This window comes from Leuresthes tenuis, unplaced genomic scaffold, assembly GCF_036924035.1.
Source record: "Leuresthes tenuis unplaced genomic scaffold, fLeuTen1.0.hap1 SCAF_21, whole genome shotgun sequence".
In the NCBI taxonomy this organism is placed as follows: domain Eukaryota; kingdom Metazoa; phylum Chordata; class Actinopteri; order Atheriniformes; family Atherinopsidae; genus Leuresthes; species Leuresthes tenuis.
This window is the reverse complement of record NW_027325375.1, coordinates 23,988,426-24,006,085: the sequence shown is the minus strand read 5'-3', so window position 1 is coordinate 24,006,085 and position 17,660 is coordinate 23,988,426. Positions and strand designations below refer to the sequence as shown.

General features: G+C 42.2%; 1 protein-coding gene across 1 annotated transcript in view; it reads right to left on the bottom strand.

Annotated features, from left to right (window-relative positions):
- Positions 1-491: 491 nt before the first annotated feature.
- zzef1 (zinc finger, ZZ-type with EF hand domain 1) overlaps positions 492-17,660 on the bottom strand; it is a 28,001-nt gene continuing 10,832 nt past the window's right edge. Inside the window, exons 25-54 of the mRNA XM_072374550.1 lie at positions 17,447-17,580; positions 17,089-17,329; positions 16,903-16,982; positions 16,717-16,807; positions 16,151-16,634; positions 15,876-16,040; positions 15,171-15,290; positions 14,894-15,055; positions 14,579-14,711; positions 13,937-14,075; positions 13,676-13,841; positions 13,328-13,590; positions 13,015-13,205; positions 12,696-12,888; positions 12,422-12,585; positions 11,824-12,104; positions 11,198-11,372; positions 10,965-11,097; positions 10,661-10,887; positions 10,248-10,556; positions 10,055-10,155; positions 9,810-9,945; positions 9,242-9,601; positions 8,984-9,127; positions 8,653-8,821; positions 8,438-8,536; positions 8,162-8,327; positions 6,893-7,043; positions 4,780-4,851; positions 492-2,869 (exon numbers count right to left, since the gene is read on the bottom strand). Of these exons, the coding sequence (XP_072230651.1) occupies positions 2,789-2,869; positions 4,780-4,851; positions 6,893-7,043; positions 8,162-8,327; positions 8,438-8,536; positions 8,653-8,821; positions 8,984-9,127; positions 9,242-9,601; positions 9,810-9,945; positions 10,055-10,155; positions 10,248-10,556; positions 10,661-10,887; positions 10,965-11,097; positions 11,198-11,372; positions 11,824-12,104; positions 12,422-12,585; positions 12,696-12,888; positions 13,015-13,205; positions 13,328-13,590; positions 13,676-13,841; positions 13,937-14,075; positions 14,579-14,711; positions 14,894-15,055; positions 15,171-15,290; positions 15,876-16,040; positions 16,151-16,634; positions 16,717-16,807; positions 16,903-16,982; positions 17,089-17,329; positions 17,447-17,580 (5,330 nt within the window). The 3' untranslated portion in view covers positions 492-2,788. The remainder of the gene's footprint in view (positions 2,870-4,779; positions 4,852-6,892; positions 7,044-8,161; positions 8,328-8,437; positions 8,537-8,652; positions 8,822-8,983; positions 9,128-9,241; positions 9,602-9,809; positions 9,946-10,054; positions 10,156-10,247; positions 10,557-10,660; positions 10,888-10,964; positions 11,098-11,197; positions 11,373-11,823; positions 12,105-12,421; positions 12,586-12,695; positions 12,889-13,014; positions 13,206-13,327; positions 13,591-13,675; positions 13,842-13,936; positions 14,076-14,578; positions 14,712-14,893; positions 15,056-15,170; positions 15,291-15,875; positions 16,041-16,150; positions 16,635-16,716; positions 16,808-16,902; positions 16,983-17,088; positions 17,330-17,446; positions 17,581-17,660) is intronic.

The window sequence follows — 17,660 nt, the reverse complement described above, 5'->3', positions numbered from 1 at the left end:
TAAAAAGAAGCAGGAGACAGAGCCGAGTCAGAGGAGGCAGGAGAGCTGAGTCACTCCGATGTGGGGGCTCTGGTGGTGCAGAGGGGCACTGAATCATCCAGAGCCTTATTGAATATTTCCTCCATCTGATGTCATTATCGCCCCAGTGATCATCCCCGTCATCAGCAGTGTCCACGAGATTCCGTATTACAGGGCTGAGTGGACCTTTGAGGTAAAATCACACAGTGATTGAGCAAATAGGGGATGACTGTTGGAGATTTCTGCAATAAAGTACAAAAAATGCATTTTTTTCTCTTGGGGCTAAAAGCTAAATGCAGCTTTAAAGAGAACCATTGATGATTTTGGTTCCCTGAGCAAGCTTGGCATTACTGTGTGTGTGTGTGTGTGTGTGTGTGTGTGTGTGTGTGTGGCTTCGAATCAACATCAATCCATTATTTTCTGCAGCACAGAAATTCACTGCTGGGCCCACACACAAACAAAGATGACAGGCGTTGTCATATTCAAGTCATTTCTGATTTTATTAGAAATGGATCCGATTTCAACCCAAGCAGTTGTTTCGTTTTACCGTCAGAGTGCCATGCATACAAAATCAGAGTCAAAGTGTCCAACTGTTAGTGCCTCAGAAAGTTTTTTTTTTTTTTTTTCAAGGGGCTGATATCAAAGTCTTTTTCCTGTGCAATTAATATTCACAGATATGTACATTCAATTTAGACAGCCTCAAATCAAGCATCATTTCAAAAAGAAACCAACATTAAAAGTAAAAAGTTACAAAAAAATTCAAATGAAACAATATAGTTCTCTCTTAAAATATCATTAATAACATGAGTTAAATTATGATTGCTTCATTTTGAACCATAGGCACGTCGTAGATAGGTGAGGCGTCATGGAAGCCAAATGGAGGCCATGCATCTCCTCTTCTCCTCACTGCAGCTGATGTTTGTGTAAACAAAACCATTGAGCTATCCTGCAGCCCATGTTGGGACCATTTCAGAAAAAAACAAGAAAGAAAGAAAAAGAAACTGGTGTAAATGTTTCCTTATCACAGGGTTGCCATCTGATAAGTGGAAAACTAGAATCAACTCATCCGGGAGCTCTTTCAGAGATGTTTTTATGGCTCACAATGATTGGTTTCTTTGGTATAAAACTACCAGGATTTCCTACCACTAAAAGAATCTTATCTGAAATGTTTGCAGCAATGACTGGAAAACAAATCCTCGTATTCTCATGCTCCACAAAACTGGCGATTACATTTATCAGCACGATTACTCCTCTAGGAAGCGAAAGTATATGACGGATGTGGATACAGGTACATCTAGGCTTTGATTAGATGTGGGGTTAGAGTGATGTGAATAAAAGTTGCGTTACATATTTAAAAGGTTAACTGTGGCATTAGAAGAGGTGAAAGAGTCAAACTCTCTTAGATTACTTTTGAGTTAAGAAATATTCACACATAGGTGACGTGTTAACACCTCACTGTGGCCTTGCGTGATGTGTCATTCAATTCAAAGAGAATGAGAGAGTGCAACGTTAAAGCCTGAAATGTTTACATGTGAATCCTGCCTAACCACTGAACAAGATGATCAAGGTGTCAAAGGTATTAAAACTGTATGTTTAACCACTTAATTTTGATCCAGAGAATCAGCATCGCTTCATCATTTGTGTTGTTCCACACAGCTGCTTTTTACCATAACACAAGTTAGGGGGAACACATGTTTAATCCAGCTTTTCATTCAAAGCAATGAAAATAAATCCAGACTGTTGAAACTTAACATAGAATGATAGTGTAAATAAATAAATCTCTGGATAAAACTGAAGGCCTTTAAGAGATTAAGCAGTTCTCAGTATTTTTTTGCTGTTATGAGTTATTGACCACCATGTGAAATCACACTGGTGCCTAACAGGCACAATATTTCAACATCTTAGATTAACATTGAAAAGTATATAAACACTTTTCCCTCAGGTGTAATGTTAATTTTCATCCAATGCAAACAATATGGCTATTCTACCACTGTCACCGGTTCCGTAGTGGGTCTCAGCCCCCCACACACAGATCATATGAGCCTTTTGGATATTTATGGAGATTGATTAATCCTCGCTGTCATTGAAAGCCCTAAAAAATACCATCATCCGTTCTTTCTGTCTGAAAAGTAAAGCGGTGAACGGGGGAAGGAGGACATACATTGGGTGAGTAGGAAGAAGGGTGGAAGAGCGAAAAAAAGAAGGGGACAACAAGGGAAGGAGTGGAATGAGTTACTAGGCCATTACTTTCACTCCGTGGTGACTAATGAGACTCCTATGTCCTGGACAGTATTTTTAGGATGCTCTACATGTCTACTGAGACATGCAAGTTGCCAAGGTGACCCGTTTTCACCATGACCAACCACGTAATCCAGAGTGGCTCCTGTTCAGGGGGGGGAAAGGCAAGAAAAATAGAAATACACTTCCCGTTGAAGGTTGCAAATTTGGCACACTTCATGTCCTTTAGCACAGCGCCTTCAAGTAGAAAGAAAATAAACCCAACAAACTCCTTTTCAATGAAAGCACATGCTGATATACTGGATTCACCTAAGGCAAAAAGGATTGTGAATAAGTGTGGAAAGTGCTCTGTGGGTGCCCCGTCCACATGTTAGCTGTGGTGTGGAGAGACAGATTCAGAGGGGTCCTGTTAGAAGAAAAGCTCTGGATGGTGAGGGAAGTTTCTCCCTCGAAATGCTCCGATGAACCCGACCAGCTGAGTCAGGACGAGTCCCTTCCAGGATGCCCTCCCCTCTTTTTATCTGGGGACCTCTCATGGGGACATGTTGAGTAGCTTGGTGGATTTATTGGGGTAATTGATAGCCAGGCTGATGGCAGCGATGTTCTTCAGGGCCTGCACAATAATAAAAAAAAAAAAGGGAGAATGAGAATAAAATTCGCAAGCATTGGAGCAGGAGGAGACAGTTTCTCATCATCACTGGAACCACCAGATCAAAACCTCCAAAATAAACACTTTACAGATTACCACTTACAGGAAATCAATATGAGAATCTTCAAAATGTAGTCTGATCAGTAATGAGACAAAATATTTCAGTTTATCAGGTAGATTAGGCTTCAGTTTCTTTGGAATATAATGAAGCTGTAGGATGTTAAGCATACTTTAGACTTTTAGTTTTGTTGACTAATGTGTGCTAACATTACCATATCTTGTGTACAAGTTATATATCTTAAGAAAGCCACCCGATTCTACATCATCTTTTATGGTGTTGTAGAAATGTTAGCAGTTTTGGTGAGGTTCAGACGCAGTGATGGCTTTTTCTCAGCTACTCGGGTGCAGCTTGTTTACAGGCTGTTGACCTGATGTATATACAGTGGTGATCCTTAGAGAGAAGGGAACTTGACTTATTTTGTTTTTTTAAAGAAATTACTGCAATCTATTGTGGGGTCTTCGGCCCAAAGAGGTTCATGCATGCACAGCTGTGTCGAGCGGCACTTACAGCTGAACTTCGCCATTCAACCCAACCACTGTCCTTGTCCCAGTATAAAAACACAGGAGCAAAGGATGTCTGAAGCCGTGCCACTGTGTGAGCTGTAGGTGTGAGTAAACATTCAAGACATTCTGCCCATTTTCATTTCTTTTCTCTGGGAGATCATCGTCCATGTAAGTATAGCTAAATTTACTGCACAGACGTTGTCTTTGTGTTACCTGAATGGTGGTTTTGTCAGCTGATGCTGCGCCGATGAAAATCAAGATCATATTAAGAGTGTTTTTAAAAAAAATGTTTTACCCCTTTTCACTTGACCAAGTAATTCGATCCACTGTTAATACTGATTAATGAAACTTTGACTTAATTAATCTGTTAACTCTCTCCTTTAAATAGAGGAGCCATGTTTTATTTGTTTCTGCTTGTTGTTGACGACGATGCCACATTTTGCACTTTCCATCTTGTGGCTGCTTACTTCAGTCCCTTAAAAAGCATCATCGCTAACATTTCAATAAATTAAATGAAAACCACTAAGGATAATCCCTGAACACTGCAGTCTGTGTGCTGATGTGGTATAATGGGACCAAAAATAAAGAGAGGGTACAGCATTTAGGAGAGCTTGAAGAAATCCCCCTCGTAGGTGAAGCTGCAATTTCCTGGAAGCCTTTCGAACATTTTCCAGTCGTCTAAATGTGAACCTCAGCCTATTTGCTATTAGACTTTGCATCGTCAATATCATAATGCTTATGTCTACTGTGTAGAGTTACCCACGGTTTTGTTTTCCACCTGACAGGTATTAGGTAACTGCTCAACAGAACCACCCACAATGTTCTTTCACCACCACACATCCTCTGCTCCTCTGGACCGCCTTTAGGCTCCGCTGCTGTATTACAGGGCCCTCAGTACGGAGGACGCTGTGGCTCACTCTGCCACAAATGCTAATGGACTGTAATTATCAAATACATTAGCCATGAGCACGGCCCACACAAACATTCAAAGCAAGTGGAAGGGGCTGCCGCGGGATCTGCTAGGTGTCAACAGCTTGGTGATACACAAGCAAAAAAGAGAGAAAAAGAAGAAGACTCCAGTCGCGAGCTGACTCACAGCAACTGAAGACTGCTCAATAAGGGTGACTGCGTGGTTAACAGAGGATTGCATAACACTTTAAGGTGCATGGACAACTTCTTTGAACTAATATCATCCTCACCAGGCACCACTTGACAACTGAAAACATTTGAGATGACCTGAGAAAGTCCAGGTGAACGGAAAACTTTGAAATCTAATCATTAATAGGTATTTGGCGAAAGAAACGTCTTACCATTGCAGTGTGATTGAGGAGCTGCTCGTCAGTGGTCATGGCTAGCAAGTACTCCTGGAGGATGCCCTGTGCCTGGAGAACACAACAAATGTTGGTCACGAATAAAGAATATTCCCTCGACCCAAAAAACTGCATCAGTGCAAAAAAACCTTGATAATCTCACAGGCCAGACAACTGTAATGAACAGAGGTAGCTTCCTGACACATGCTAGCCTCAGAAGTTGCTTTATAAGTGATTCACTTAGAAGTTAGGTTTAGTTCCCAAACCACTCGTCATCTCTATCTCTGCGTAAAACTGAGATGTGGAATGTTGGAAAAGTTCTTCATCATAATAAACAAACTAAAGAGGGCTTCAATCATCTCTTGGGAATGAAGCACCTCATGTTGCGTAAGCACAAAAACTTGGGCAACACAGATAAAGACTACATGTGGAGGCTAAATGGGCTGAGACTGGTCAAATGGAGCTTCAACAGCTCTTGAGACAGAGTCCAGAGCCCTGGTTCACCATTCATCTCACAGCACCCCACATGTATGTGCTGGGGGAAAAATCCTAGGATCATTTGTAGTCAGCAGTGCGTGACATACCATCTTGATTTCTAAATATAACACTTCCTGGGGTAAAGAGTTTACTGAATCTCAGAGGACTTGAGCATAAACTCCAAGTGCTTTCACATAAATGTTTTTGCATGCTAACACCAAATACAGTCACAGAGGATCCAATGATGTATTAACAAAGGCTGCAATTAGCTTCACACAATTTCAGTATGTCCTTCTGGAGTTGGATGTCAACACGGCAGCAGTGGTCATATCTCAAAAAGACACAGGGGCCACAAGCCTACACCAAATCATATCCTTTTTTATTTTGGAGGAGGACAGTTGGTGAAGCATTGCATGTACGAACTGAATACTGATGAAGGTTTTCAATTCTGACATTCCATTCCATGATAGACTGCATTTAAAAGGTGGCTTTAGCTTTAAACTTAATATGAAAAACATTCAGTTCAATCCTTCATTTTCTGAAAAGGTGTAACAAAACTGACATTCCTGAGCCGACTCTAGTTTGCCTTCACTTCAGCTATGGTCTCAGACTAATTTAACATGTGATGAAGCACTGGAGGTGACGGACAATGGCACCAAACACTTTTGTACTGTGTAAACGACAATTGACTATGATAATACTCTGCTGGGTGGAGGCCCTAGGATATGTCTGACAGCATCATGTTTCATTGCAGACACAAGACTGCAAAGTCCATAAAGGGCATCAAAGGCTGGCCTGCTGAGTACTGCTACTGCCCCCTGCTGTCTGCCAACACATACTGCCCAAATTCAATTCTTTTTCTCCCACATATGTAACAACGTGGAGCGGTTGCAGATGTGTGACAACTCAGCTGATGTCATTTTATTGTCAGATCAGAGGATTCAGGTTTTGCTGTCCCAAGAGTCTAAGTGAGTTTTTGCTTTTATGGGACTGTCTTGTTTAAGCAGCATCTACAGATGGTAAGCTCCCCGATGATGAAGTGCCCATTATCCCTGAGATGTCTCTTAATAATTCAAGACAACTGAAAGAGAATGAAAGGCATGCATAGAAAAGAAAAAAGAAAAAAAAGAACTAGCATCTTTTCTTCTCCCGAGCACTTTGCAGGGAGCCTGTGAGGCTCTGTGCCGTCTGGCAGATGGCACGGCAGGGCTTTGGCCCTGAGCCATCACAGAACAGGTGGGCTGTTGGAAAAACATGGTCATCTTACAGAGACAGATATAAACATACAGAAGTAAAGAAGAAAATGTTGACTGAATTCTCTTCTCATCCCAGTTGACATGTGCGGAATATGTTCTTTAAAATAGGACAGATTTTCCTCAAGGTACATAGACCAAAAAAAAATGTTTGTACTCAAACAATTGTATTGGATCTTCTCTATGTTAAACCTGTTAAGTCAAGAAAGCTTTCCTCACAGTCGATACAACCAATACAACTAAACAAACAGCTTAAAAGTCATGCACAGTAGGGCACACCTCTTACTTTAACAACAATACCTGTACAACACCAGATGTGGGTAGTTTCTGTAAATGTGTACAATGCATTTTATACTGGGTACGTGTGCTTATCCATCACTCACCATGGCACGGGCCTCTGCAATAAAGAATAGTTCAGTGAGGGCTCTGTGAAGAGGCAGCAGCACAGTGATACTGGTAGGATCCTGGCTCAGGTTATTTTCCATAGAGATAAAAAGTTGCCACAAAGGTCGCATCAGTGTCAGTTCACAGGCTCTGAAGCACATTTAAAAAGAAGAAATACATATAAATGAATAAAATAAGAAAAAACAAACGTATGCAGGCACAAGAGGATGAGACTTTGACTTTGGGATAAATTCTCATCTCTAATCTAAATTCTTACAACTACTAAACTCAGTTAAAACCTACTAATTAATCTAAAAATAATAATCACTACGATATGTATCTGGATACAAATATATTTACACAGATTTACAATGATGACTTCTCAGTTTATGTATTTCATTCAAAAATGCTTATAACATTTCCCTGAAAACATATCAAATATATATAAATTACTTTGGAAATAAAAATACCGCCACAAACTTAAAATTCCATCTTCTTATTCTGCCACTTTGCAAAAAGTTTTTTAAAAAAAACAACCAAACAAACAGTGTTTTCTGCTTCAATTCAACATGTAGACCTGTCCAGAGTGTACCCCGCCTCTCGCCCGATGGCCGCTGGGATAGGCTCCAGCCCCCCCCCGCGACCCGACCGACGGATTAAGCGGGTATAGAAAATGGATGGATGGAATTTAACATCTATTCTCTGTGTGTGCTTATTAAGCTATGACTGGCTTTCATGACTTCACTAGATTTTAAATAGAACGTACAGTGGACCTACATAGAAACTTGAAAAGAAAATGAAAGCAATCCAAATTGTTAGAAGTCTTAGACATACCTCACTCTGTATGCTTTAATCGTGTTATAGAGAATACATTACATGTTGGATTTCAGCTGCAGTGGTGCCCCTGTCTATACTCGCTCTAACTTTTGTCTAACAGTTTGTCATCGTGAGCAGACAATGTCTGGGTGAGTCTGCACTTATGCAAATTCCCAAACACATACTTTACCTAATCTCCCTGGTGACCAGCAGTACATTTATGAAGGGCTTGATGCAAAACATGTGTGCAAGTGTAATCCAGCACCTCTGGACGAGACACACTATTGAGCTAAAAATATCCACTCAGCATTCTCACAAAAACTAACCCTGACTTTGGGACTTCGATGGGAAGGTTGTTGCAAATTACTGTGGTTGTGAACAGCAAATAATACAAGTCCACAGTGTTATCGAGGAAGAATTAGGGGGTGATAAACAAGTAAGGCGGGACTTACGTCTGGGATTGACACTGCAGCAGACGGAGCAACAAGTGAATGGCTTTAAGTCGCTGGCTTCCAGTTTGGCGACAGGCCACACCCACTTGCCACTCCCAGATATCAGCCAAGGGCAGACGACTGAGCACTCGATCATCGGCTAACATTTGCTTTAGTATCTCAAAACCTGATGACAGATGAACAAAAGCAGGTGACAGAGGATTCAATTTGAAATTTAAAGTCCATTTAAATTGTTTACTAAATGGGTCAGGTTAGAACTGTTGCAAAGAAAAACACCTGTTTGAAAACGCCCCCTGTGGCCTCCTGTAATGGTGAACTTATAGCCCCACTCTGTGTTGCTCATGTCTGACATGAACCTGTAGTAAAGGGTATCACCTAAAGGAGAAACCCAGAAGACATCTTCGTAAGCATGATTTCAATATGAACAGTAAAACTGTCTAAAATACAAAAACATTTGTATTTGAATATTAAAAAAAAGAAACTGTTCTCACCGGGGATCTCAAAGTCAGACCATTTTTGGGGAGATCCACTGAAGTTGTGGACATCCTGGAGGAAATCACTGCTGCTGGACATGATGAGCTCATCACAGCCTTCCTCAGTGTAGCAGCGCGAGTCAAATTTTACAGACAGGTAGATGGCCCCTGGGATGTGCACCTTGTCCTGAAGGGAGAAAAAGACGAAAAGGTTTCAAACTCCTCTAAGAAAGCATACAGCGGTAAACTGAGAGTGAAAAAAAGGGAAAACATATTGGCATACCCTAACAAAGGTTGAACTAAATGTCAATAGTTACAGCTGATGACGTGGATTAAAAAGTTCACCCACCTCAAAGTTTGTGTTGTTGTCATATGGATGTTTGGACTCTCTGACTTGCACGGCCATACCTGGCTCCTCCATGAACTGGCAAGCAGTGAGAGACAGACTACACAGCATACTCTGGCTGCAGCCCTTTAACACCCTCTGGAGAATCTGATCATCAATAGAACATCATCATGTAAATGGACAAAAACTCCTTCAATGTGTCTTGTACTGAAATCAATTTTCTCTTAGTGGGAATTCAAACTCTTCGCTCTTCCTCCTCACCTTCTCCCAGAGCAGCCTCTCCTCCAGCTGCATTAACATGTCCAGGATGTAAGCCATGTGGGAGGCCCCGTTCAGTTCCAGTGCCTCCTCACTCAGAGGCGCCTCTGCAGGCCAATCTGCCAGCAGCGAGGCCAGCACGTGGCGAGCGTACAGCGTGGCGATGGCCTGGTTGACTTTCACTAGGTATTGGCGAACTGCTCGATTGCTGCGGACATCTAGTTCTTTGTGCAACAGAGCTGAACTTTTGGAGCGTCTTTGTTTAGCGTAGCTGAGCTGTAAGTCGGTCTCTGAATTGGTGATGAGCTTCTGGGCGACAACATTGATTTCTTCAGTGGCCTTTTCACAGTGACTGGGTTTAGACTGTTGGAAGAGGGCAATGATGGGGATACACCAAAACTTTGACATATAAAACACATCATCTCCAAATGTCATAGTTGTTAATGTCAATATTGATAATATCCAAAAAAAAGGACATTTTTGAGTTGAGATTTATCCTTAATATCTCAAAAGCTCTGTGTAATACCGCACTTTGTAAATAAGAAGAAAAATACTTCAAGGCACAACTTACCATGCAAGACACCACTATCATGTCAGTGTCTACTGCCTTGGTGTTTCTCTCCTCGGAGCGAGGCCGTCTGGACGGTTGCCACTTCTGAGCCAGAGTTCGGATTGTCTCATCTGTTTTTATCTCCTCTCCATCAAATCTGAAAATACGTTTGTTAAATAGAAGCCATAATAGGAATAATATTGGTAATAATATGACCTTTACCATGGCCCATATAAAGAAAGTAAACAGATTTTTATTTTGCTGACCTCTTCTGCACCTCCAGGAAAAAGGAGTCTGTCCTCTTCATCTGCAACTCATACATGGCTCGAAGAATTGGGAGGGGGGCGTTTAAGGCATCATGGGTGATCTGCATTTAAAAAAAAGAAGGGAAAAAAAAAACTAAATTAGTAGGTTCTGCTATATTTTTGTGAATACATTCTGAGAGGTATTCTTTATCACCTGGAAGCAAATCTTTGTTTCCTCATCGAGACCTTCTAAGGGGTCAGGTCTGTTGACGTCGGTGTCATCAGCACAGGAGCTGGAGTGGTCTGAGTCGTGTTCCTTATCCTGCTCTCTCTGGTCTCTCTCAGGGTCTTGAGCCATGGAATGGATCTCCCTTTTGGAGGAGTAGAGCATGATGGAGAGAATCTCCAGGTCTCGCAGTAGCCACAGCTTGCTGAAGCCGGTCCCCTTGCTGCATTTCCTCACGAGCAGCTGGGTCAGTCCTGACTGCTGGATGGCCTCCTGTGCTTGGTCCACTCCGTGCTTCTGCATAAGAGACCAACGTGCAATGAAAAAACTACATTTGGACAGAAACACATAGGTTATGAGGATACATGGAAAAGGTGCTTGTGGAGTCTAAGAGCAGGTACCTTCAGTGTGTTGTAGAGGCCTTTAAGAGCTAAGGACAGGACCCAGGAAGCCTCCACAGCATCAGGAGAGCCATTCTCTTGGCTCATCTGTAGTAGATGGCTGATAATGGAGGTGAAATTGCTCAGATAGCGACTAAGAAGAGTCTTTTGGCAGCCCTGGCTCTCTAACTGCCCTGAGGAACTGGCTGCGGTGGAATCCTGAGACTGGATAAGTTGGTAGTCCTTCACTATGAAAGTGAGGAAACTTAGTTAATACCATATTTATTTTTCATCATGGAAAATCCTGGTCGTGTACTACACAAACCTGTTTTCCTTTTGCGCGTCTTTACATCCACCACAGCAGCATGATTTTTCTCTGTGAAGTGCTTGAGCAAGATCATGTTGTGCTGTTCATTAGCGTTGTCGATAAATACCGTCTGGGTGCCCACGCACAGCACCTGTCAGAAACACAGGGGAGTCACAACAGGAGTTACAGTCACAAAGCACAATCAGGCAGCAGTGCAGCGCTGAGAGAATTCAAAAGAACATTCTGCATACCTCAGGGAAGCCCACCAGTACCAGCAGAGTGAAGAGGTTAGTGCGTTTCAGAGTGTGTGGCAGCTGCTGAATGCAGTGGTCAGTGAAAGCAGCAATGACTGTGCTCCACTCAGGACAAGCATTCAGACTGTGTAAAATGTCAGCCACTGTGCACGCCCAATCCAGACCAATGCGACTGCAAACAGCAAAACAGGAACTTGTTAATGATTCTGCAAACAACCATGTGTTTGGCAAAAGTTATGTATCTTCACGGTTTACTATACAGGAGTATAAATAGAGTTCTGATGTGATAGTAAAAGTAAACAAACACTCAATACGACAAGGAAAGCCTTCAGTCTTCAGCTTGCACTTGTAACACTAAATTTCATTGGAAGTATTATCAAAGATGGAAACCAAGTGACTGCATATGGAGGTTAAGATCAGCTTGCTAACTTTTACAGTACAACTGTATAAAATACAAAGCACAACGTGACTTCTGCTTGTATGTCATCTATCTGTTTTCATCTGAATAGGAAAAAAAGTCTGGGCCTTGCAGTATTCATTTCTTAAACTGTGTCACAAAGAGTATGGATCCCTAAACGACAATAATAAATGCTTCTGCTTTCACTATATATTCCTTATTTTACCTGTCTAAACATACAGCCCCAAGGCTGAAAAGCATCTGGGTGGTCTTCCACCCCGGGGTGTCTGAACAAACTGCATCTCCTTGAGTCAGCAGCTCGTATTTGTCAGCCAGGGCCTCTGTGACAGCAGCGTCAGCTTCCATCGGAGCGATCCGGAGCAGCAGCTGGCCCAAGAGTCCCAGGGTGAGGTGGTAAGTCTCGTTAAGAGAGCCAGCATTGGAAATGACTGCCCTAAAAAGCTGTGGCAGGATGGAGTTCAGACTGGGCAGAGACAGGGTGTTTCCCTGAGGATACAAGAGTAGAATTTTAAATATTATCTGTAAACATAAAGAAAGCATGTCAGTGAGTGATGCACTGTAATGAATACTGGACAAACATGAATGCATTTTGGATACAAACTCTTATCTCTGTGAGCAGCCAAGCTAATCATTTGCCCGTTTCCACTCAGCTGAGTTAATCAGCAGCTTGCTGCCACTTTATATTAAAAGCCCATGAGAGTGGTTACCAGAGTCCTTATTTAAATCAATACGAACAAACAAATTTCTTCACTGTTCAACATTACACTGAATCACAACCACCAAAAACTTTTGGCTTCACATACTGGTTTGGCTGGTGGTAGCATTGCAGCTAGTAGTCCCAGGATTCTCTCTCTGGAGCACTCTGAAAACACATGTTCCTGCAGGGGAACCTGGGGCAGCCTTGCATCTGTCTCCTTGGCAACATCAGACTCTGGAGAGTGGGCCGCTCCTGGTCCAGAATCTGAGGCTGAGAACAAATTTTAAAAAAGGCGGATTCAGAAAGTTATGTATCAGTCATAATCACTAATGAACAAGCTGTGCTGTAATCATCCAGGTGGAGGGAATCTGAGCACTTACCTCGGACCACAGGGGAAAGAGGGTCTTCACTGGACACAGAGGGAGTCTGGCTGAGGGTGGCTGAGTCTAGAGTGTCTTGAGGAACTAGCTTCTTTTTGTCACCCTCTCCAGAGACTGGGGGGAATGACCCCTCTGGAGGAGCAGCAGGAGAGCTCACTTCTTTACCCTTCTTCTCCTTACCCGATGGTTTACTCTGGCAGTGAAATAATAACAATTGTTAAAAAGCAGCAAATTAATGTAATTATACTTGCATGTATGCATCTTTTTCTTTATTCTTATTTATCAACTAAATATTTCAATCCCCATAATATTGAATTACATCAGTTTGGTTAATCACTTTATCCCTGGGAGATGATGGAGAGCAGACTGCAGCAGTACTGCCGGGGATTGAAGAGGTGTCAGTGGCAGTACTGAGCTCCTGAGAGGACTCAGGAGAGACTGGACACAGCTCACTGTCAGAAGCTGATTCATTGGAGGACAGCAGAGCGATCAAGGCTGAAGAACGAAGACCTATGTGCAGGACAAAAAGACAAGAGTAAAATAAGCCCTCTTTATAATTTAGAATTCTGGAAATGCTGAAATATGATGGTTGAATAAACCATATATGATGAAATAAACTGTTTTGGACTTACCTTTGCCAGTCTGCCCCTTGAGCAAGCAGTCAGTGATGAGTTGGGAACAATGCGTCTGCAGGGCAGAGGCCCGGTCCAAAGTCTTGTTGTCCAAAGGCTCTCCTTCCATCTGTCTTTCACTGCTTAGTTCTGATGTATACAGAGCCAAAGCAGCAAACAGCAGCCAGGAGTAGTTGTGGATATAAGGCTGAATCAGGCGGTGTCGGTCGCTGATTCGTATGGTCACCATGGGGTACACAGTGATCCGATGAGTGGGCAGGTGACTAAAGATCAGAACATTAAACAAAAGAATAATTTAATGAACCACTCCAGTAAACCACAGATCAAATTAAACCTGAAATGTATTACCTGTCAGGATACTTCTTTGCATTATAGCAACCAAAGCACAAGTCAAAGTCTTCACAAACATTGCAGTTGATCCTGCTGCCCACAATGAGTCCCTGGCAGTGGTCACAAGCATATTCCATGTTCACCATTTCATGATCATCTTCATGGCCTTCAGGTTTGGCACCACCTGTTTACAATAGACACATTGACCTTTTGTTCAACTCAGTCGACCGGTCCTCCTGTTTGACTGTTCATTTATAGTAGTGTGGTGTTTGAGCTCACTGAGGAAGCAAGTCTTGCAGAGGTCCATATCCATGCACTGCAGACATCTGTAGCGGTGCCAGGGTGCCATTCGCTCACAACCGTCACAGGAGATCACCACATTGAGCAGGTCACAGTAGCGAGCAATAAACATGTGCATCTGCAGATTCAACAGGATCAAGTATTATTTACCAATAAAGTCCAATATTTTCATCATTTGACTTTCTTGTTCCCGATAAGTAGATCATTGCAGAGATACTATCTTAGTTAACCTATATTTCCTTACTGACCATTATTAAAAGCATTTGCACATCGTGTTATAATTGGAAGCTTTCAGACTACAATTCTGCTGCCATAATGCTGAACAGGACAAGGGGAAAAATAAAAAATAAAAAATAAAAAATAAAAAAAAAAATAATTGGAAGCTTTGTTCTTCTTTTTACATTATTTGTTATATAACCAAAAAAAGAGAAGACAATCTTGTATTTTTTCTGAACGATAAAGCAGTTTGTCTGAAAAGGTGTAACTTACAGGACAAATGCCCACTTCGGCCCATTCAGATTAAACTATAAGCACCATTTGTTTCATCGGACATCTCAGAGAAAAGACAAAAACAGCTTGTTTGCTAATTCCACTGGAAGATAGTTATGCGTTGTTACATACCTTTCTCTTGTCCTCTGTTGATTCCTCTTCATCAATTTTGTCGTACCACTTCTCAAACATGCCATCCATACACTCATCCATCCATTCCTGGTTCTTCTTGTAGTCTGCAATTTCATCCTCCTCTGTCCATTGACTAAACATGAATTTCAGCCACAGAAATAACCAATTAATCACTCATTTCACATCTCGTAAATTACCTGAAAAAGGATTCATGTTGCACAAAGCAGTGTATTTTACATTTACAGCTTGGTAAGGCATTTAAGCATTTAATTTCATGAGCTGGGCCTTATCATCAAAGATGGGGCGTGACATTACCTAATAGCGATGTCATGAACGCTGATATTCTCCTGGGACATGCTGAGCAGGAGGTCAGGAAGCTTGATGTTCAGGAACAGAGACAGGTCGTGCACTTCCCAGTTCATGTCGAGGAGGTGCAACAAGCAGGTCTGCACACATGAAAGGGCTGGTAGAAGAGCTCTGGAGAGCAATGATCAGGATCAGGTTACGGCACACCCTTTTACACTCATCACTGCAGTGATCACTTTTCACTTTCAATCTGTCTAGTTATCAGTGTTGGAGGAAAATAGCTTACTTCTCATTCAGGCTACTGAAGCCCTGTACAGCTTCCACCAGCATGAGCACCAGCTGATGGTAAGTACGCCTCACCTCCTCTCCAAGGTTTTGCCCACTGTCTGACAACTGGAAGAAATAACTGAAAAGGACAAAGAGAATCAGATCACTGAAAAGCCATTTGCCTGCATCTCCAACTCAAAATGTGACAAATGTTCACACATTTGAACTTTAAATTGATATTGGTAAATACAGTCTCCACAGAAAAACAACTTCCCATGATTATGATCCCATCATCAGAAGTAGAGGTCAAAGCAAACAAATCATGCTGTTTATTCCTCTTTATTCCTAACTTATACTGTGGAATCTGTTCAGGAATATTGTCTGCTTCTATCGACAGTTGTCAGGTTTGAAAAACTACATCTAACGACACCATATTATGGCCAAATTTCTTCATTTAAAATGGTAGTTTACAAGTCAGGTAAATTCTGATGACAGATACGACAGAGTTGCATAATAGAAGAGCAAGACCAGTCAGTTGTAATATTTTTTTATGAAAATTAAATTCACTCAATTTCTGCCTGTACCATCAAATATTGCAGTTTTCTCCCTTTTTTTTTTTGTTCCCCAACTTTATTGAGGTACACGTCTATATTTTTAGACCACATTTTATAAATAATAAAAGACTAGTATCACTCTTTAATTAAAAGAATTTCTACAGGTATACCTGGTGAAGTCCTTCTGACATGCCAACAGCTCCTGTAGGAATAGGATGCAGGGGGCTTGGAAGAGGTGTGGCTGTCCCAGGGAACGTAAACACTGCTGAACCATCTCCAGCACCTTGCATACACTCAGAGCCTGCGCTTTGTTCAGGGCCAGGGTGTGCAGAATGCTACAGGAACAATAACTGGATGACTTCAGCTTATATGTTATGTATTACACAAATACAAGCTACAATTCAGAGTCATTCTGCATAAAGAAATCGGATAAGAAATCAGTTACCTTGCTGTTGTGAGAGCCTGGTCCTTTATGAAGTTTAGGATGTGTTTGAGTATTGGGTAGCATTCTTTGACAGAAGAAGTCATGCGGGGCTCTTCGATAGAGCGGCAGGACAGGAGGCGAAGACGTGACCGACTAAATGGCGCTTTACGGGTGAAGGTAGAGGGTGAGGCTGGCTCTGCTGGCTGAGATGAGAGGCTCTCTGTGGAGCCTTCGTGGCCTCGCTTGCTGTGCTCACAGGAAGAAGAGCTCAGAACTTGAGTGCTGGATGACTGACTCTGCTTTGCTCCGGCCTCGCTGCTCTCCTGACGCCCAGTCTGAGGGCCCAGAGAGGAGCTTGCCTGGAAGTCTCCTTCTGAGATTGAACTTGAGCGGAGAAGTGGAACAAAGCTGCCCTCTGTAGCTTTAGAAGAGTCACTGCCCTGATAAGTTTTTCCACAAGGAGCAAATCGAAATAGCAAGAGGCTCTTCTCAATGCACATCTCGGCTGGGGTAAAAGAAAGTGGTTGAAATTAGCAAAATAACACTTGTGGGCTGAGGTTTGGAATAACTTTAGCTTAAGTCCTCACCTAGTGTCTCCATGGTAACCTCATCGTGATTTCCTTCTTTATCATCCGGGAAGTTCATTTTGCCAACTAGGTATCTCTGCTTCATCTCCAACTGACAGGAAATAAGAAGACAAAGTCAGTAGTTCAGAAATATGACCAGGAGTAAACAATCAGCAGAGACAGAAAACTCACGTCTTTAACACTCACCATCCATGTTCTGATACTGTCTGCCAGTGAATATACCTGCACAAACTCTTCACTTAGACAGGACTTGCAGTCTTGGTTAACTACTCACACAGAGACACAACAGAGGGGACAGATCAACCAAGATAAGTAACCGTGCAGAATTATTATGCCGAAACTCTATGATGACTTATGGGAGCCACACATTACCAAAGGTCTTCAGGGTCTGGATGAGGGCGGGTGTGTGGTATAACATGGCTGCCCAAATGGCATTCACAGCTTGGTCCGTCTTTGACCCAGCGGCAATCTCATTTCTTATTAGCTGCTTTCTGCAAGACTGCATGAGGGTTCTCATTAGTTCCATTCTACTGTCTGTCGGGCCTTGGGAAGGGTCCCAACGAGCAAAATCCTCTAGGAAAACCATTAACTCATCATGAGTCCATGTTTTTGTCTACAACAGAAGAAAACAACAGCAATTTATACCAGTTAAGGTCAGTAAACAATACAATGTAATCCAATGAGTTTTGCTTCTATATATTGTGTCTGGATAATGCAAACATGACTTTACCTGATCTGGAGCTGTTGTACTCTGATTCGTCTCCCTTGTTTCGCACAAACCGTGTCGCAGGATGGGTTTCCATAGAGGTGAAGACTGAACATGGGACATTTTCCCTGGTGGAAGCTCCTTTATTGTGCGAATTTCTGGAGAAGACAGTAACCCACAAATATCAAAGATCTGAATAACAAGTAGATTAGAATCTTGAAGTGGCCTGACAACAAAA